Here is a 22,930-nt window from a genome sequence, read left to right as displayed (position 1 = left end):
CTGATATGGAAACATTAAACATGATTGTACATGAATAGCCTGTATCAGATTTTTTACTGCCATGAGGAGAAGGGTGAGAGGGAAACAAAGTAGAAAAATGTGGAACCCAAAATCTTACAAAAAGATGAATGTTGAAAACTATCACTGCGTGTAATTGGAAAAATAAAACAAAATAACATTTTAAAAGGCTTCTATTAATAATTAAAAATGTAAAACTTTTAATGTAAAATTAATGTAACATGTAAAATTTTAATATTAAGTTATCTTCAGAATTCATTTCTGTATAATGCCCAAAACAAGTGAAAGAATGATGTATTAGAAGCTAACTTTAACTGGGATAAATGTAAATTCCTCTACTTGAACTCAAAGAAAAAAAAAACCACACCTGTATAATTACTATAGACTAGGACAAGAAGTTAATAGGGAAAAGACCTAAGAGTTTAAGTGGTTTTAAACTCAATAAGTCATTTTTTTAATGAGACAGACAGAAAAAAAGTTAATGACATTATGAGACACAAGAACAAAAATTTAACATTCAAAATAAGGGAAGATAGGTGATAGTCCTGTAGTAATCTGCTCTTTTTTTAGGCTGTTTTTGGAATAATTATTTAGAAATCATATTTTAGGAATGATACAAACAGCAGCTTTCTTTCCTGAATTTTCTCCTATCCTACACATGTTCAGTACCCTATTCAAACCGGACCCTTAGCTTTTCCTTAATATATGCCCATGATTTCCAACCTCCATGACTTTTTTCATTCTATTCCCTATGCCTAGAATTTCTTTCCTCCCACCTCTGTACCTAATTAAAACTGACACCTTCTGATTCAAACAACTATCTCTTCCCCAAAGAAATCTCCCTTGGTTAATAATTTTCCCCTACCACATTTGTCACTCCCACCTATCTTATGAATTTTTTTAATTATTCATGTATGCCACAGAGATCTTGATGCCAAAGGATAGTGGTATGCAGATACTGTTCTCTGGGATATAAGAAAATTCCTCTATAGCTTCAGTTTTTCCATTATATGTAAAAGATAGATAAATATATGTATAACATATATCCATCTATCTCACAGTGAGGTTGTTTTGAGGATAAGTAAAGAAGCATCATATAAGTATTAACTATTGTTATTGAAATTATTATAATTATTATTAGCAAAAGCATCATTACTCTCCAAAATGGGATAAACTAGGAAAGAATAGTTCATTATAATTCCAAAGGGGTATTTTTCGGCATCCAGATGAAAGTAAATTGCTAGTATATAGTGAGGGAAATGACTGAATGGGCTGGGTAGGTAAAATAATGTAGTACAACCAGAAGATCTGGTTGAGTGTCACAAAAAGCTTCAAGATATAGCAATCATGGCACTTTTTATATTTGCTTCCATTTTGTCATTGTATTATTTGTCTCAATAGAGACTATCCATTTGGCTTATTTGTCCACAATGTCCATGAACATGAGAACAAATAATGGTCAATAGAATAGCTAAATATTGTACACATTGATCATAAGAGGCAGCATGGCATGATGGACAGAAAGTTGGTCCTTGGAATTAGGAATATCTGGATCCTAGTTCTGCCAAGTTCTATCTAAACCATTTAACCCCTCAGTAAATGGGGCTATTCTCTGACTGCAAATTATATGGTAGATGTCCTTAAATAGGGCAGCTGGAGGATGAAGTGGATAGAATGCCAGCCCTGGAGTCAGGAGAATCAAAGGTCAGATATGACTTTGGACACATCAGTTGTGTGACTCTGAGCAAGTCATTTAACTCGGTCTGTCTCAGTTCCTCATCTATAAAATGAGTTGAAAAAGGAAATGGCAAACTACTGAACCCTGAAATAAGGTCACAAACAGTTGGACACAACTGAAATGACTAAAAGATAACATAGATACAGTTTCCCATTGTGAGTACCCTTAACAAATGGAAAGCACAGATCTGGTCCAAAAAGTGAAATCTGTGTCCTGTCAATTGAGTTTGCTTTCAATTCTTAGTCCTGAAGGAGTACAAAGAAGAGCACTGTATAATCTCACCCTGACATATTCCACTACTAGACTATTAACTCCATGAAGATGAGGACTGTTATCCAAGGTTTATATAATCCCTAGCACCCTGCATAATATTTGTACTGAGTTGAAACTGGAATATATATATATATATATATATATATGTATATACACATATATATATGTATATATATATATATATATATTAAAACTAAGGTGGTGGTATGGAGACTTAAATCATGTCCAGATTTAATTGAAGAAATGGAATTTTGGGCATGAAGAAGAGAAGGTTTAAAGAAGAAAACATGTTATGTTACTGCTATTAATGGAATACTGGAAGAGTTGGAAACTGAAGATCCCCAATCATTGGATGAGAAGGCATGGATAAAATCCCACTAATGCTGGGATTATCAACTCTGATGATTTATGTATTTATCATCATGGATATAAATCATATGAAAGGGTAATAAATGGAAGCTGCAGGGAGGAGGATGTAGATTTAAATATTTAAAAAAGACTTTCTAACAATTAAAGTTAATCAAAAATGAAATATCCCTTTTGGAGTGGGGTGGTTGGGCAGAGAATTCCTTGTCACTCCATCTAGGAGAGTCCAGATGATCACTTATAGGTTATATTGTGGAGAAGATAATATTTTGGTAGGGATTGGACTAGACCTTTGAAGGACCTTTGAACTTTATGATTCTAAGAAGAAAACTTTTGGTGCAGATTTGGGATTACTGATGTACTCTAATATATGTTCATTTGCTTCTTGATTCCTGATTTGACTTCTTGGCTGCTATTTCAGCTTCTATTCAGCAAAAAATCCAGAGCACATATTATCTATCAAAAGGGGAAATTTTCCAGGTGTAATGACCCATGTTTTTTCCTGCATTAAGGCTGAGGAGGCTAATGAATCCCTTGAGTTTGGAAATTCTGAGTTGCAGTAGAACTAAAACTGATGGTGTGTCCACACTAAGTCTAGCATCAGTAAGATAAGACCCTGTGAGCTAATGGCCAACTTAATTGCCTAGAGCAGGCTGAACTACTTTAGGATCAGGTCAGATAAAAAAACAGAACAGTTAGAATTTTCATGCCCATTGTTGGATCAGGCTCAAGCAAATAGCTACTGTACTTATCCTGGGAGAGAGAACCAATCTCAAACTCCAGAAAAAAATTTTTCTAAAGGGAAATTTATAGCTTAAAAAGTCTGAGACTCTCTCTGAGAAAAAATAATAACTTAAAAAGCAAAGAAAAATCTTGGTATAAAAATGAATTCACAAGTGTGAGTAGACATGACCATTTCTAAAATCTATGCCCTTCAAATGGAAAAGTTACCCACCATTATGTAATCTGCTATGAGGTGCAAGTCAGTTTAATAAAGAAGAGTTATGTTCAATCTTAGTTCTCAATGATTTTCCAAAAATTTCTGAAACCTTTATACAGTTTTACTTTAGCACTGGAGTAAAACTAGGTTTACTACCAAATGAGAATCAGGGACAAAGAAAGTTTACATTTTCATAGCTAGTTTGTTTAACCTATTTTCCAATTTTTTTTCTGAGTCATCTCTAATTTCTTACAATTTAACTAAAAATTATGCTTTAAATATTTTATATTTCTTATTTAGTGCTTAAGTTTCATGCTATGTGTATAAAGTTTAGGGAAGATATTTTATTTTTCCCTTTGGGTTTATTCTGTTTTAGCTAAAGTCATCAGAAACAACTTTAACTTTGTACTTTTATGAGGCCTCTTTCAAAGTGTGTTGACTTTGTGGGTTGTTGGTTTGGTTACTAGACTGAAGATTTGTGGTTGGCAAAGTGTAGTACTTCTAAAAATATATAATTGAGAAATCAACCAATACAATTGTAAATGGGTAAAAAAAGCTACAACGGGCAAGCAAGTCCCCTTCATCCTTGCTCAGGAATACTTGCTCTGGCGAATTTTATAACATAAATGGTCTAATCCTCACTTAGCTGAAAACCAGTGTTAACCTCTCCACCAAACAAATCATGTGACTGATATATGACTGTACTTCAGTCTTGAAATTACTCAAAAAAATGATTCAGTTGCATCATTTTGGGTGTGTGTGTGTGTGTTCATTATTTGGGTGACTTTCCCTTTTAAAGTTAATTGGCACCATTATTTAAATGTTAAAAAGATAACTCTTGCTCAAAAGTTTTAAAGTCCTTCTATAATGTTTCATTTAAAATGACGCCCTTAGATTTAAAAGAAATGAATGTGTAAAGAATGTATAATGATATAAAAGTTATATCAACATATTTGGAGGAAAATTAAAATTGAGGAAGCTGGTTTCTTAGGATAAGGCCATCAAGATCAAAGAGAAGTGTTAGCGGCCAGGGAAAGGAGTTTCCATTTACTTTAGCTTCTAGTTCAAGTGGCATGAAACTCTAGTAAATTTCATGACAAAAGAGATAACTCAAATAATAATCATCTAAAATGTGACCTTCACTTTTTTGTCTCCTTTTTTCTAGTACATGGAATTTGACTAAAGACCAAATACCTGCTAAATCCCAACAGGAAAGACTAGTTATTTCCTTTATTAGGGTCCTGTTTACATTTCCATTGTGAAGGTTAATCATTTGTTTAAACAATATATTATGCCTTAAAATATTAGTAACCATGATGTTAAAAAAAGTTTTAATTTAAGTTCACTCTTTTATTTCCCAGGAAAGATCAGGGCATTTGTCCTCAAGGCAGCCATTGTTTAAGGTAATAAAAAAAAAAACCCTTCCTAATAGCTATATAAACATTCCTTACTGTTTAGTCTTTTTGCCAGAATGCACATGTGCATTTGAAAGCTGCCTATTACACTCAAAAATTAGTCCCATTTCCTACTTTCTAAATTTGTTACAATTTGAGTCTAAACTGTTAACCAGTTAATTCAATATCAACAATATCTAATATATATTCTAGAACTTAACATTGTGGGTGAGGATTTTGGTAAGCATTAATGACAAGTCTTTTAAAATTATTTTTGGATCCTTATTCATTTTGATTAAAGGCAACATTAATTGGTAAAACTGATATTAACCAGTTTTAAGACATCAGTTCATATATCCTCCCACTGCATAAATACGAAGCATCACTTATGTCAGGAATTCCATGTTCCTTGAATAAAAACAAATTCTAATTTATACTAAGTAGGCACCAGCTTCCAGGAAATAGGGTTCTTTTTTTTAGCCATTAAAAAGAGAAATATAAATTTGATCATTAATATAAAAATCATTTGAATATGTATTTTTCTCTGTCACAAATGCATATGAAAAGATCAAATATATACTGAGAAAATTGTAGGTGATATATGGTAATTCCACTAATATCACATTTAGATTTAGAACTCTGTATCTTTCAAAAGATTTTTACTTCTATTCTATCATTCAGCAATACAGACAAGCTTCCTGAGACAACTCTACCCACCTTCTGAAGACAAGAGGTCTTTTTCTGATATTAAGTGACATTTTGAACTTTACATGTAGGAGGAAAGTATCAGCAGTAAACAACCTATGTTCTGAGATTATAGGATTTTGTCATCCAGAAATGTAAGCCATGAATAAAATTTGTTGATTCGAGTTTAATGTAATGCCTTTAAACTGGAAAATTATCATCTCAATAAATAAGTTATCATTAATACATTGGTATAAAACTAATAACATCACTAATAATAATTTTATAATGCTTTAAGATTTATAAAGTACTTTTCTTTGTTGAGGTCTCAGTCTTATGGATAAAGAAACTGAAGCTTAGAGAGGCGAATATTTGTCCAAGGTGATAGAGCTACCTAGTGTCAGAACCAGAATATTCTTAAAATCATAATAAGAATACTAAATATTTTAGGACCATTCCACATTCTATAGAGTATTTTGTTCTATTAAAATTTAAAAACTAATGCAATAATTTTTTTCAGGTGAAGTTAGCTATAAACTTATAACTCAATTCTATCAATTAAGTGCCAAAATTTCTTTTAACACTATAATAATGGCAGACATATTTATTACCTAATACAATACAGAGTACAGAATGAATGTTTAGTGGTATTCTGCTGATAAAAATACTATAGGATGAACACTTTAATTTTCTTTTTTGAATGTAATCATTTAAAGCACAAAGATAAAATTAACCTCCAAAGTTTCCTGCATGCATATGCTGTGGAATTATTTTCTTAAACACTGAGCAGGTTAGAGCCTTGGTAAAAATATGGACAAGAAAAATAATGAAGAGAAAAAGGTACTGCTCATATTTAAGATAGGATGAATTGGCTTTTAATTTTCAAATATTTCTTGTAAGTAATTTGGTGTACCAAATTCCAAATATGATTTTTTTCCCTTTCTAGACAATCTGAAATAAAGATTGTGCCTACATTTAGCCCTTAGGATTCATATACTAAAAGGTCCATTCTATCAGATCACTAAAAGTAAAGAAAAATTAATGCTCCACATTTCAATCACAGGTATTGTAAGGTTTAAAACAGAATTAATACCTGTCAAATTTTTCAAATATCTATAGTTAAGCATAGCATTTATTAATTTTCTTATATTGTATGAATAATTGTTTCCATCTCCCCTCATATTTCCAATACAGCTTGGACTTATTTATTCTTTCTGTTTCTCTAACTTCATTGATAATTACTTTAAGAATTATGGTTGGCACTAAATAGTATATTTCTATATTTCCTTTAACTATAATGACTATTGGTTTAGTTGTCCTACCAATAGAGTGGTGGTTATATTTGGTATCCCACAACTATTTCCTTCACAAGAGTAGCATATTTTAGGTCAAAGTAAGCTCAAGCAAAAACTCCTGGGAAAGTTTTTCTTCATGCTGTTTTTTAAAGCTATATTCTTTTAGCTGCTGTTTTATGCAACTACTAAACTTATATAAGAACTAATTTTAATTTTTAAAATTTCAATATAATTCAAGATAGTCATTATGAATGTAGAAATGATGGCTTTTTAAAGAGAGGCAAAACTGATAAATTTTGCATCAACTCAGAAAAATGTGAGTATGTCTGTCTCTGTCTTTATCTAATCTATCTAAACCCCCAATTTAAGCAACCAAAAAGGGAAATTTAAATTCAAAATATGTAATATAATATTTGTTGTTCTCGATTAAAATCTCTTTACTTGAAATATGACAAAATTCACACTTTTCAAACAGTACTTGAAAATAATTTTGCATTGATATAGTCAAGAAATATTATTATAAATTTATTGCTATTGTTGTCATTTCTTAAGCCATGAGTAATAAAAATAAATTTATCTTCTTGAACAACTTGGTGTCACCTGAAATTGCAGTGCACACTCATTTCCAATTATTTAATGACCATTCATACAACTTTTTTAGTTAAAAGTCCTATATAAAATAAATACTACTTCTATTGTAATACCTGAACATGTATTACTATACATTCAAATTTAATTCCAACTTTTAAAAAGGTTTTAAATCATGTTGAATACTATGTATCTTATAGGTTGCAGTTATTTAAATATATTATTTTTAGAGGCATTTAAATATTTAGAGGCATTTAATTTAAATTCTAATATATATTATATATAATCATATAAGAAATGATGCTACTGTTTTTTATATTCATGTTAAAGAGTATTAGGATGTCTTAAAATTGCAAATAAAGTATTAAATCTTTGAAAATATTCTACTTAAAATATAGAAACCTTTTAAATCAAACTATATAAAAATGAAAAGTAAAATTTTATATCGCTATTTAAACATATGTAAGAAAATATGTATAAAATTTTCAAAGGTAATGCTGTTTCTATGTTTATTATGTAATTTGAGTTTTAAAATGGAAAAAACTTCCAGAAGAAGGATTATTAAAGTTTTCTGTGTATTTATATTCTGTTATGCTTTCATTTATTATAACTAGATTACTGAAACAGTCACCCATATGGAAATTTGTGAAGTTTACAAAAAGAAACAAAAAGAACTCAATTTTCTTTGAAGAAATTTTAAGCAGGCTAAAAATGAAAATATACTTAATATTTTAACTGAATTTTCTCTAGATCACTTCATACACTTAAAGATATCCACATCTATGTTTCTATCTGTGGATCTCTAACCCTGTCTATCTAGTTTTAATCACAAACTAACTAGATATGTGCTCTTTGATATGTGCTATACCCAACCGTTAATCATTTTATTGGCTTTAAGACCAAAGTTATTTTAGCAATAAACACTGAAAGTCAACTTAAGATTTTTTTCTTTTTTGCTGAGAAAATTGGTATATCTGAATCTGTGATTTCATTAGTGTGGAGAGCTTCCAGTATGGAAATTGCCTTTAGTCATGTAGATAAGAAACTTGGCCATAATTGGCAGTTCTAGATACTCAAATGGAATACTGAAAAAACTAAGTAACTTGCCTATTTCATATACCTAGTATGTGTCAGAAGTAGAACTTGAATCAGGTCCTCCTGATTACAAGACTATTCTTTTAACTGTGATGCCTTTTCAAGACATTAAGAGATGAAAAAAATATACTTATGCCAAGTTTCTAAGATTACTTTATTTCAATATTTTATTCAAAACTATGTTTGGGTAATACAAAATGTTTTTGAATACTGGAAGTAAAATGTGCTCTTAGTTTTTTCATTTTTCTTCATAAAGATTTAAAATGGATTAATAACTTTAAAATTTTTCAAATTTCAATCAACATTTGATCAAACAGCAATTGAACTTATAATGACATCACCAAACTCACAATCAAAATGAAAATTATTCCTACTTTAAAAAAAACTTCTCTTGACTTATTTAAAAATAAAATCTTCGTACAATAACAATATATTAATCATTTATAAAAATTACACATTACAGAATTGTATGATTTCACACTAAGGTAATCTGAAAATGAATCAATTCCTGAAGATTGAATTTACAAAATAAAATTAAAATGAAAGTAAGGTAGATTACAAAAGAAGCCACTCACTATATTATTCCCTCATAATTTCAAATATAGATGTAGCATTCATTAAAAAAACTAATCTTGTTCTGTATTTTGCAAAAAAAAAAGAAGTAGAATTTTATAGCATATTAAACAGTGGTAGGGGAAAAACCCACTGGATTCTGTTTCATAAGTCTTGGATTTTAGTTGTATCATCTTGGGCATGTCACTTAACATAAAATCTGTTTTCTCATCCATAAAATGAGGTAATTACTACAGGTCTGCCTCAGCAAGTTGCTTATAAGCATCACACTTGATCCTTATATTTGAAAATGCTTGGAAAAATTATAAAGATTTATACAAATGTAAGGTAAGGTATACAAGTTATTGTTTAAATTAAATGTAAGGTACAAAATTATTAATGTAGTTTATTTGGTTTTGTAAAACTTTATCACAGAATAGACAAAAACTTGATAAGAGTTTTACTGAAATGGTCTGTCTCGAATTATTATTTCTAAGTAATATACTATTTCAATCATTATAAACCACTGAACAACCAATAATTTTACATAGTTTGCGAATACTAGATTGAGGCACATGCAAATGTGAATAACTTTCCTGCTACTAACAACAAATTTGTATTTTAAAAAAATCACCTCCAAATCAATCACATTTGCTTTTATATCATCTGGTTTTTAAATTACTCTCAAAGAAACTTATCAAACATAAAATTCTGGAGCTACTCAGCAATAAATTCACTTTAAAATGCACCACACAGATTAAAGGATGGAAATACACATTTTAAATGGATATAGCATGTTAAAACATTACTTTCCTGGGTAACATAATCCAGGTCACATTATTAATTAAACATGAGTATACATTCTCACCTGACTTGGTTATATAATAATAAGACAATGGGCAGGCCTACCACATTTCCAAAGAGAACTAAAAATTTTCAAGTCAGCTGTATTGAGTCCTAATTTTTCTTTATTTTTTATTACTCCTAAATATCATATTTAAATAGCCTTAATATTTTATGAAATATAGTTTCATCCATTGGAAAATTATAGTTTATTAAGCACTTGATTTTTTTCTTTAAAAAAAGTTTCAGTTTAAAAGTTACACTAAATTAGATTCTCTAAATTCATTCAAATACAAACACTTCAGATTCTCTGTCACAGTTTTGGATCAGCAAGTCTATGAATACAGGGCTATCTTCATCTCTTTCTGAACTTATGAAAACAAGACACAGTAGAGTACCCAAAAAAGTCATATGACATTCATTTTCCTGCTCCAAAGCATAATTATCATAATACTTGTTATAAATCATCCATAAAATACTCTTTATTGATCTTACACCAACTTACATGCCAATCTCATCTGTTTAAATAGAAGCAAAGGTACTAAGTTATTCTGTTTTATTTCATGTCTCAAAATCAAGATTATTTAAATTGTTTTTTTCAAAGGACTGTCATTTTAGATAACTTAACCACCAAGTGAGCAATTAGAAAGTGTATGTGGGTGTATTCTGCAGTAACAGCTTTCTGTACAACCTAGTTCTATGTTAAATTTCAGATCCATAAGATGCCTGAAGTATTTTATCTTCAACATTCAAAGTGGAAGATTTATCAGAAACCAAATAACATTAGGACATATGAATCATGAAATAAAAATCAAGGCAACCTCTATCCTTCACTTCATCACACTACTTGAAGGCATCAGAACACATTACATGGTACATAACTGATCTTATAACTGTAAAAACTTATAATATCCAGAATTATCCAGGGAATGTCAAAAAGGTATCATAGGAAGAATTTTAGATTTACTATAGCCAAAAGAAGTTGAATATAGAGTTTCTATTGTTTCAGACTCTCAAATACAATACCATTAAGAAGTTAATGTTAATTACACACAGAAAAAACATCTCTTAAGCAGCAGCTATCATCAAAATGATAACAGATACTAAAGTTCCCCTCAATAATACAAACCATGAACCAGACAAGAAAAGCACTCCACTACAGTCAAAATTCACCTGTAATTCTAGCCAGAACACACCTCACATTTTCCCCAACTTAAATAATGATGGATAAGAGTATTAAAAATAAACTAGACTTATTTTAACTGCTGTGGATGCTATAAAAGTACAGAAAACAGCTCACCTATTCATCTCTTTTTCCAACATTTTATTATCAAAATGAATGCCTAGAAAGACATTTCAATTTCTTAAAATTTTAAGATAAGTAGTTATCTGTTATTTATTATTTGAATGCTATCTCCTTATAGAGAAACAAAGTTAAAATTTTATAACAGCATTCTTTCACAACTAGATTCTCTGAAAACAGAGAAACTTGACATTGATTTAAGCAAAATCCCAAACACCTTTGAAAATATTTACATACATTCAAAGAACACTAAATGTTTCCAGAATTAAAAAGTTTAACTGCCTTAAATGAAATAGGTACAAACTGTCTGCAATAAGCTCTCTCAATAGAGTATTTTAACAACCTTGAGTCCTCATTAAAAAGTTTAATATATTAGTTAAAAATACAATCCGCTGAGATATTTAACCCAAGACTTACCTGTGAATAGTCAAAGTCTGAAAGAGGGGCTATGCTCTTGATATAGTCTGATCGAAATTGGTTGTCTGGGTTGGCCAATGGAACTGGGGGTATTAAAGTGCTCATTGCTGAAACTATTGTCTAAAATTGAAAAGGAAAAAACCACCATATATTAATTTAGATAAATATAACATAGTCAAAATATATTCATCCAATGACAGTAAGATGGAATTTTGATCTACATATCATAGAAAGCAAAATATTTATGTTCTCCAAAAAACAGAGAGGAAACAAAATAAATTAAAATGTATTCTTACCACAATTGCATCTTTAACGTTTTTCCGGATGTCCAGTATTTTCTGTTTCTTTTCTCTGTATTAAAACAATTATTAACAATTTTATTTATCACTCCCATCAACTGAGTAGAATTTCAAAATTTTCAGCTATTTCTTTGGCATTTAAACCTTGAACATTTACTCTGCCTTGTTTCTGCAGTAGATATCAAGTGCAGCAACAGCTGCATTTAATTAAGACAGATAAGTCCAACAAGGCAATTGACTGAAAAGCCTTTCTTTGGGAATTGATAACAACCCACCTCCCCATTCTCTGATTATTTTTATGTATTTATGAACTCTATGCTTATTATTTCTTTATTATGTATATGTTTAGTCATAAACAGTACCCTGAATATACATCTAAATTTAACTCAGTATAATTATAGCTACAAACATTAAGTATACACTTCTACATATACATGCATAAACACCTGTCCAAAACATGTGTTCTCTTCTCTCTCTCTCTCTCTCTCTCTCTCTCTCTCTCTCTCTCTCTCTCTCTATATATATATATATATATATATATAATGTCTGTGTGTGTGGCAACCTATATGTATGTCTAGCATATTTACTATCATAAATCTAAACAAACAGCATATGTTTGTAATTGTGTAAATGAGTTGAAATTCATATGATAGCTGAAAGATAATCATCAAGTTATCAAGAAATTTGTAGAATGATTAATAGAAATTCAGGATAGTCCTCAAGACTGGTATTCTATACTTCAAGGCTACATGATAATTAATTACATTCTTAGACAGTTTCCTTTTGAACATCAGAGAAAAAAAGCTTCTGTCCAGTCATATATGCCTTGATACTTATTTGCATCTTTGTATTACAAAAATATAAACAATGAATATTTAGTAATTTGCTAGGTTAAAAAGTAGTCGCCATGTTGTTGCTACATAGGGGCCTGTGAAGGCACTGCAGTAGCAACAATATAAGATACAGTAGGGGGGATTGTAAGGGGAAAAAATGCAACCACACATTTTCTTCTTACTTAAAAAAAAATGACTGGACCATACCACAAACTTATTTATATGGGAAAAACAGTTTTGAGGAGGATGCAGGAATGTCACAACGGGTATGCAGCTTTGAAGTAAAACAAACAAATAAATAACAAAACTATCATCACTTCTTACTCTGGATTAAATCCATTGACGTGCAAGATCCTCATTTGTTTGACAATAGTGCTTTTTCCTGACTCACCAGCCCCTGCCAAGAAAAAAAATTAAATTGCAATATACGTCTTTATACCACTGACATTTCTCCAAACAAAACAGAATTAGTATTCTACATCAACACATACACACCCAAAATATACACATACATACATACATACACAAATACATACATTACAGCAGAATTACAGATCATTCCAGAGGTACCCTACTATCTTTCAAGCTCACAGATAATCTTAATTACCAAACAAAATCAGTCCATGTTTGCATGAAACAACACCCCCCACACCTTAACTGCCCTCCTCCATTCTCATCCAATTTTCCAGTTAGCTTATTGCTTCTCCTCTACATTTCCAGCCGTGGGAAGCTCAGGCAGTTGCATCCCCCTCCTGCCTTACCCAGCAAAAGCAAACGGTGAGTCGCTTTATAAGCAAGTCTCTCTTTCTGCAACTGCTTCTCTATTTTTTTGTTGGCCTCTCGTCGCTCTTTTTCGTCGAGACGCTGATCTTCCGTCTTGCTGTTGCCCAAACACCCCATGTCTGCCCGCTGGGTTGGATGTCAGTCAGATACAGTTATGTATTTATATAAAAAGCAATAGTGACTTATAGGTATTTATAGATTCCCTGCGACGGCTTCTCTCTTCCCTGCTAAGATGGTCTCTCGGTGCTTCCCGATCCGAAGCAGGTTTTTCCCTCACCCACCCCCCCCCACCCAACCCCCCCAAATGAAAAAAAAGGGATGCAAGGAAGATCCACGGAGAGGGATGTTTTTAAAGAAGAAAAAAAATTTGCAGCAAGGCTATAAATAGCATACAATGAAGGGGGGGGCGGCCCTTCTGGAAAAAAGCCTAATGCTGGGCTCTCTCCCTCTCTCTTCCCTCTCCACCGCACACACACATACACCCAGACACACTCCCTATATTTCCCTGTAAAGGTCTATTTCTGCCTTCCTCCTAACTCAGCACTGCCTCTTTCTGTGAGACCAGGAAATAGCCCAAAGACAGACCCCCAAAGTACAGAGATTTCCTCCTCTCTTTCTCCGGCTCTGAAAGTCCCTTCTTGCCGGTCTGCCTCTCCCCCGCTCTGTTCCCTTTCCCTAAGGCTCCGCGGCACCTCCAGAGAGGCGATTTCCACGGCTCGTCCACAGCGCACACTCACGTAACCAGTAGCACCCTCTCGGTGTGAGTGAATGAGAGCACAATTAAAATGCAGCCTCCCCACCAGCAGCGCTAGCCCTTGGTCTCTGCTCAAGCTCAGCACTGCCTCTTGCTGCCGGAGAGGTGAACAGCGAACTTTGCATTCTCTGGTTCTCTCTCCCCTCCCCCTTTCTCTAGCCTCTCCTCCCCTAGGATTTCACTCTAATACCAATTACATTTTTAAAAATTTGGGCGGGGGGGACGGGGACAGTGGAAGAGTCTTAGGGACCCGATGAATGGCCTCCGCACTCCCAGACAGAGAGGGAGAGGCGGTCTGAGTGGAGAATCTCTCTAGTCCGGCAATGCTGACCCCGCCTCTTTCCCACTAGGTGGGCACCGCCTGCACCCCGGCCACCACTGGGCTGCCGCCCCCTCGGCTCTGCAAATCTGCAAACTTCACGTGGCCGTGAAGCAGCAGGAAGCGGAGAACCAAAGGCGGAGCTGCTAGCCTTCCACATGCAGTGTGCAGTGCGGGTGTGAGGGAGACCGATCCATACACACAAATCAGGGGCCGAAGTGATACACACACCCCGACAGCGTCACCAAGTCTCTCTGTCTCTGTCTCTGTCTCTGTCTCTGTCTCTGTCTCTCTCTCTCTCTCGGCTCCTCCTGCAGCTGATGCGCAAGAGGCATCTTGATATGCGGTGTGTCATTCCTCCAGGAGTCTGGGTAATTTTGAGGAGAAACAAAAGCAAAACAAAACAAAACCAACCACAACCCAGCCTCCAAAACTGATGAAAAGGTCAGTGGAAGTGCTCTGTAATTCCATACTAAGTGGCGATGGGAAGAGAATGCAGGGTGACCAAATATAATACAGGAACCCCAACCCCTTTCCTACACCCCCCCTTCGACTGTCAGGATTCCCCCCCCCCCACATCCCCCCCATGGCTGAGAGTGATGTATTTTCTCCGCAGAAAAAGAGAGAGAGTGGGCTTTAACGTCCTCCTCCACACCTTTGCCTTGTGTCTGGAACCACCTAGAAATCAGCATATCTTTAAAACTGGTGATGCTACTGTAGAGTAATACATATGCTATCAGAGGCACAGGATTTAAAGAGTTTTCTCTGGTCACATGACCCCCTTTGTTCTCTTAATTTCCAACACTTTTTGCTCATCCAATCTTCCACCTTCCCCTCTTTCCTGATTAAATCCCACATCTTTTCTGTGCAGTGCCTTCCCTTTATGAATTTTAACAGCTTTTCCCAATGCTTGGCCCCCTTGGCCAAGACACTGCAATGGATGAAATCAGAACACCTGTATTTAAGTTTTTCAGTTTTGCTAATAAGGACATGAGGCTGGTCAGTCAGTTAACCCCTCTATGCCTTATAAGGATCATAGGCTCATAGAGGTCAATTGAGAGGATATCGAGTCTAATCCCCTCATTTTAAAGATGAGGAGGATAAATAACTTGCCAAACCCCACACAACTAGAAAGCCCCAGAGGCAAGATTAGGACTACATCTAACTCCAAAGTCATTGCTCTTTTATTACTGGATTACTCTACCCTTGCACAGAGAGATGCTATTTGCTTCAACTAAAAAGGAGGAGCAGATGTGAACTTAGGGCCATATTATTTTTTTAATAATTACAACGTTGTAAATCCTTGCATTTTTCAGTCAGTAGACAATGTATGCAATAAATATTAATAAAGCGTATTTAGATTATTTATGATATTCAGTTTTTGGAGGTAAGCAGCACATTATGAATAGCTGCTTTGTGAAGTGGTATCAGGACACTTGTGTTAGGATCCTGGTTTACTCAACTAGCAGTTATCCATGACAAATTCTACTGCAACTTCTCATCTGCAAATAAAGAATAATTATACTTCCACTCCATACCTCACGCTGAAATATATTACTTTATACCCAAGAAAACTGGATTTTATGAAGATGAGATATTGTTCAGCTGTTAGGGATCACAACTCCATTGTATCTTGGTGGATAATCTTCCTGAACTATGTCCCAGAATCCCATCAACTTCTGGCCAACCTGGTGATGAGCCTCTCTAATCTTTACTAGGCTAGCGCTCAGAGGGCAAACAAACAGTCCACTGTCTAGTCCTTACTTTCTAGCCTAGAAAGACTAGTCAGAGTTTCTGTCCTAGTGGCCTAGCAGTAGGTTTTATTGGGCTCTGTAAAATAAAAATAATGAAGTTATTCATATTTTCAGTCATGTCTGATTGTTGAATCCTTTGAGATTTTCTTGGTAAATATACTGGAATGGTCTTGCCATTTCCTCCTCCATCTCATTTTACAGATGAGGAAACTGTGATTAAACAGTTAAGTGATTTGCTCCTGTCACAGCTAGTAAGTATCTGAGGCTGGATTTAAACTCTAGAAGATGAGCCTGACTCTAGCTCCAGCATTAATCCACTACACAGACAATAAAGCATCTGGAGGAAAAAAAAGTTTCACATGGTAAAGACTTAATTAAATCTATAACTTCTTTGTTAAATGGGAAGCAGCCTATGACAGTAGAAAGAGTATTAAATTTGTAGTCAGTGGATCTGAATTGAAATCTCAGCTCTGCTTCCTACTATCTGCCACTATTTGTTAAATGAGGAAGTTGGACTAGATGATCTCTAAAAGAACCTATTTTTTAAAATATCTATGATCTTATGATAAAAATAGATAAAAACTATAAATCAGGGGTTCTTAACCTTTTCTGTGACATGGGCCTCTTTGGTGGTGTGCTAAGTCAACTATGGACCTCTTCTCAAATTTTTTTTTTTTTACTTCATAAAATAAAATACACTCAAGGAAACCAACTGTATTGAAATAGTTTTCAAAGTGTAAATATATGTGTAAAATGTATGTATATATGGGTGTATATCTCTCTATATATCTATATATGTTTATATATGTATAAATACAGTTATATCTATCTATCTATCTATCTATCTATCTATCATCTATCTTATCAAGTTCACTGGTCCCAGGTTAAGCACCCCTACTTTAGTACTCCTGTTGACATAAGCAGACATACAGCATAACTCATGAGCTGAGTTAAATGATGTAATCTTGTGGGAAGAAACCAAGTTAGAATATGTTCACACATGTTTGCAAGTTTACAACATTAGTCCAGCTTAGGTTTGATGAAGGATAGGGCAGTAAGGAGGTTAGATATTATATACAAAATAAATTTGTAGGAGAGGAGCATGAGTAATGAAAGTCTACTCTATCTAATAAGAAGTGACATTTTTTTAAAGTGGAACCTTGATCCAACAATGAAGTACATATCCATCTGCATGTGCAGACACATTTATAACTCTAAGTCAAGGATGTTCAACCTACCCTCAACCTACCCAAACTAAAACTACCCACCTATACTTATCTATAACTTAAGAGTCTTGGAGATTTGTCTGAAGTTTCAAGAAATTAAGTGATTTTCCATAAGTCACATAATTAGAACTGTTAAGTGTTAGAAGCCATTTAAATAACTAGGTCTTTCTAACTCAGATCTGGTATTATCTCCACTATTTACATATATATATATATGCATATACAGATATGTGTGTATGTAGGAAGTAAATTGTAATAAAACAAAATTGCTACTACTTTGTAACAAACTGAGTTTGAAATAGCAAAATGTACTCTTATTAACATGAATAAACATTAGTGTAAATTTGGGTTGGAGATTATAGGGATAAAGAACCAGACCTGCAATTTCATTAGTTATAAGGAAATTCAAGATGAAAAAAATTAATTTTACCAATAGAGGTTGGCATCTTTGATGCAATTTAAGAATCTTTAGAGTTGTCAGGAACATAGATGATTGACTGCCCCGGATCACATGGCTTATATGTGTGTGAGTTAAGATTCAAACTCAGGTGTTCATGGTTCCAATGTCAAATTCCTGATCACTAAGCCATACTACCTCTATTAGGCTAATAATAACATTTTATTTTCTACTTTTCGGATTCACAATCCAAGCAAAATTTTTTCCAATATAGGTGATAATGCTCGTACTATTCACTTTCCGGCATATTGTTGATTTTTTTTTTAGGAACACTGTGGTAATCAGATAAAATTGTAGTTTGGAGGTAGAAGAAGACAAAGAGATTATTTTCAGAAATAATTTTAAAAAAACTGTAAATGTCAATTTATTTATTTGAGGTTTTTGCAAGGCAAATGGGGTTAAGTGGCTTGCCCAAGGCCACACAGCTAGGTAATTATTAAGTGTCTGAGACTGGATTTGAACCCAGGTACTCCTGACTCCAGGGCCAGTGTTCTATCCACTGCACCACCTAGCTGCCCCGTCAATTTATTTTTTAAAAAATCATTCATGTGATTAAAAATTGTCTACATTCTACCTACAAAGAATTCTACCTACAAAATAACCTAGGAATCTATAGTGCCCTAGAAAACTTATAAAGAATTCCTGATCCTATGAAACATATTTTGGATATCCTGCTTTACACTGACAAAATCTTAATATCTATCAAAATTATTTTAACATGCTATATTAAGGAACTCAGGAGGTGTCACTCGATCTTTGAAGTGATCCATGTTCCTAGTCTTTCCCTCTTCAATTTTTCCTAATACTAAAACTTAATAGCATATGTTGTTTCTACCTAATACAATGACTAATACAGTACTGTTTCATTTTTGTCTTTTTTAACCCTGACACCTAGCAAAGTGCATAGCACATAGCAGAACACAAATAAACTTTGTTAAGATAAACTGAATATCCATATCACTAATCAAGAAGAATCTATTAAATATTTCTTCTATAAAAATGTATTCTCATTATTTAATAACAACACCAAAAGGGTTAGTTTAACAAGTATCCTATTAACCAGAACACTTTAATAAATTCAGCCTTTCTAAGCATATATGTGTGTGTGTATCACACAAAAATAATGGCTATTCAAAATAATGAATCTGAGATAAAATTCTGAAGTGTCTTCTGAATTATTAATGATTAAAATATATTCAGCACAGTTCTAGTACTTATGTTTCATTATATTCTAATTCTTTGAAAACTGGTAGGCCATATGTAGTACATAGAGTAACCTTATTAACCCAAATGCCATATTGCCTTACTTAAGGTTTGATAGCAATGAGTTTACTATATAGATTTTTCACAAATAAATTCATTTACTTTTCTGATTCTCCTTTTCCATTTCTCTGCCACTACCTTTGTCTCGGCTACCTCACCACTTGAAATGTAGGCTACTACTACTCTCCTGTTTCAAATCTATCCCTTTTCTTCCAAACCCACAGAGTGCTTATGTGATTAGATTAATGAATATGAAAAAAACACCACATTCTAATCATCTTCCCCTGCTCAAAAAAAATCCAATTATTGCCTTCCTATCTCACCCAAGCCATTCCACACTATAGTCTCAATTTATCTAGCCAGTCTACTTCTACCTGCCTCATAAACCAAACTAAGCTAGTCTATCACTATACTCCATCCAAATAGGTTTGTTTATTCTTACTTCTTTCAGTTTCTTTCCATCTATCTAAATCCTTTCATCTCTTCAAGGTCTAGTTCACATCTCAACTCCTGCATATGACCTAGTCTCAGAATCACTGACTAATTTGGAAGGGATTTCCAAGATCACCCAGTCCAACAGCCTTTACAAAAGTCTTCTTTGCAGCAACCTCAACAAGTAGCAAACCTTTGCTTAAAGATGTTGAGGGAGGGGACTATTACTATCTCCCAAGGCAGCCTATTTCATTTTAAGAGCACTAATTAATTGTTAAGGCATTTCTCCCTCTTGTTTAAACAAAAACAGCTTCTTTTCATGCTCTACCATTTGTTTCTAGTTCTGCTCTCTGCTGCCATGTATAAAGAAAAATTGTCAAAAACTTGAAGATAATGTATCATGTCTCCCACTATGTCCTTTCTTCAGGCTACATATCCAGGACACATCCATCTGATAATATCTCAAAGTCCTCCATTCTTTCTACAAGCCTTCTCTTTATGTATTTCAGAGTCACGATGCCCACTATTTTCCTCTCTTCACATTTACTTTTCATTCTTTGGAATTTGGCTTCCAAAAGCTTTCAACTGCAATTGCTCTCAGAGATTCCAGTGATCTAGTAATTGACAGATCTGATAGACTTTTTCCAATTCTTTTTTTGACCATTGCAGCATTTAACAATGCTGCCCACCCACAATATACTCTTTTCTCTGAGTTTTTACAACAATGTTTTCTCCTGATTCTTCAACGTGCCTGGCTTTGCCTTCTTAGTCTACTTTGTAGGATCAGTATTTTTGTCCTCCCTCTCTTCATGAGTCTAACCCAGTGATCTATTCTTGGATTTCTCATTCTCTTTATACCCTCTCAATGTGAGCTAAATGGCACAATGAGTAGAGCACTGACCTTGGGGTTAGGAGGATGAGAGTTTGAATCCAGCCTCAGACATTTGACACTTACTTACTAGCTGTGTAACTTTGGCAAGTCACTTAACCCTGATTGCCTGGCATCCAGGGTCATCTGATTCATATCTGGTCACTGGACCCAGATGACACTGGAGCAGAAAGTGAGGTTGGTGACTTAGCACAGAAGTCCACTCAAATCCAATTCATGTGCTTGTCATAGCATCATCACAGTCTTCTTCAAGAACAAAAGACAATATCACCATACCCTCTCAAGAATCTCCGCAGCTCTCCTAGATTTAACTACCATCTCTATGTAGATGAGATCTATGTATAAATATCCAGCCCTGTTTTTTCTCCTTGAACTCCAGTCTTATTTTACCAGTTGCCTTATCAGTCATGAAGGAAGGAAGGAAAATGTGCTAAAAACATCCTTGAACAAATTCCCCAAAGATGGCACATATTCAATATATTCAAAAAAGAGAATGCAGTATCTTTGCTCTCCATCCTTTTTGCTAACTTCTCTGTTTCTTCTGAGTGCATGTCCAGGTTCACAAAATCTCAGTTGTTGTTCAATTCTCGGCAAATATACTGGAGTGGCCATTTCTTTCTCCAGTTCATTTTACAGAAAAGGAAACTGAGGCAAATAGGGTCAAGTGACTTACCCAGGGTCAAATAGCTACTAAGTGCCTGAAACCAAATTTAAAGTCAGGAAACTGAGTCTTTCTGATTGCAGGCTTGGTAGGTAACCTATTGTAACACTTAGCTGCCCTTTACAGTCTCATATTTTTTTAGAAATATATCATCAATCTCTCTTCACTCATAAGGCCTATTTAGGCCCTCATCACCTTTGACTTGGACTACTGAAATATCTTTCAGTTTTTACTTTCTTCAAGTATTACCAAGTTGGTAATCCTAATGCACAACATCACTCCTGTCTAAAAAGCATTTCAGTGGTTCCTTCTTACCATTAGGATAAAATGCAAGTCTTCTCTTTTGCTTTTTTGTATAGCTGTCAATGTTAGTGTGTATTCATGCTTAATTGTAGCCTTCTTTAGGGTGGGAGGAAAGAGGAAAAAGATAAGGTAAAAAGTGCATAGCAAAAACCCAAAAGAAATACAACAAAAAAGCAAAGAAAAGCTGGACATCTTTGAAAACAATGTGTGGTATGGTTTTTCTTGAAATGGAAATGTATTGTTTTATAGTGAATCCTCACTTATGGTCTATTATGTACATGTCAATATTTTTTCTTTTTTTTTATTTTGTATTTAAATTTTTTTAAAATCCCTTCACAATCTGACCCCGATTCACCCTTTTAGATTAACTGTACTGATTTTCATGCCCTCTATGATTTAGTCAAATAGCAATGGTTCCTACGTATTTCCTGAGGCCAGCATTTTATTTCTCATTTCCATATTTATGGATAGGCAGATTATTCACCCATGCCTGGAATTCAGTTCCTCCTCATCTCCACCTCAGAATTCTTATTTTCCTTAAAAATTAAAGCTCAATTATTACCTCCTAAAGGAAGCCAAATCAGATTTCCCCTTACTGTTATGTTACTGTTTTCCTCCTCACTCCTAAAAGTTACTTTACATGTACTTTTAAAATATTCTTCACAAAAGAATGTAGGCTTTTTGAGGGCAGAGACTATTTTACTTTTGTTTATTTTTATTTATTTATTTATTTATTTTGTCTGTAGTACCTAACAGCAGCACTGTGTTAGCTGCACTAAGACTTGGGCGTTTAATGCTTCTTCAATTGAATAGAATCTTCCAACTCAATCTTTCCCATCTCTGATTCTTCATGATGTTTATTTATAAAATCATTTTGTCATCCAAGCCCTTTATCTAACTGTGTAATAGAAATCATTTTCTCAATTCAACTAAAATCTCTTTCAAGTCAGGAATTGGCTTAAATTCTGACAGTAATGGCCTTTGATTCTGCCAATTACTTTTTCATTCCTCATGATTGTCTTTTGCCAGTATTGTTCTAAAAATTCATCTTTCTTTTTTAGATATGTGCAGGAAGCACAGAAGGTCATTTTCTGCTAATTGTATACACAGAGGGTTAGCCAAAGACTATACTTAAATCTGCTCTACTTTATAGCTCTCCATTCTAACCAGAGATGTTGAGATTCCATTGTTAAACCAAGGGAATTAAAGATTTATGTGTCTGAATTTCACTGCCCCAAAATGATTTTCTCAAATCCTTATTCTACTCTAGGGTAGAGTTGATCATTTCAAACCTGTAGTATGCATAACATGGAGGAGAGGATAGCAGCGATCCTTTCCCATATCTATTATTAAGAACATCAGAGTAGAAATGGATAAATCTGTTCTTTCCTTAAAAGGTTGAAGGTGATGGGCTTCTTAATTATAACTTGAGAGGGATAGTCCTTTGATAT

At 33.7% G+C, this 22,930-nt stretch overlaps 1 protein-coding gene across 3 annotated transcripts in view; it reads right to left on the bottom strand.

The window, feature by feature from the left end:
* GNAL (G protein subunit alpha L) overlaps positions 1–22,930 on the bottom strand; it is a 509,094-nt gene that overhangs the window by 244,660 nt on the left and 241,504 nt on the right. For 2 of the 3 annotated variants that reach the window (XM_074207178.1, XM_074207179.1), the window contains 3 exons: positions 12,963–13,035; positions 11,803–11,857; positions 11,507–11,626 (listed from right to left, as the gene is read on the bottom strand). In XM_074207178.1, the coding sequence (XP_074063279.1) occupies positions 11,507–11,626; positions 11,803–11,857; positions 12,963–12,997 (210 nt within the window). In that variant the 5' untranslated portion in view covers positions 12,998–13,035. Of the gene's footprint in view, positions 1–11,506; positions 11,627–11,802; positions 11,858–12,962; positions 13,036–13,399; positions 14,351–22,930 lie in introns of those variants that run through there. The other variant, XM_074207177.1, reaches the window with a different exon arrangement.

Source organism: Macrotis lagotis, chromosome X (genome assembly GCF_037893015.1).
Source record: "Macrotis lagotis isolate mMagLag1 chromosome X, bilby.v1.9.chrom.fasta, whole genome shotgun sequence".
Classification (NCBI taxonomy): domain Eukaryota; kingdom Metazoa; phylum Chordata; class Mammalia; order Peramelemorphia; family Peramelidae; genus Macrotis; species Macrotis lagotis.
The sequence above is the reverse complement of the archived record's forward strand: the minus strand, read 5'-3'. Positions and strand labels throughout refer to the sequence as shown.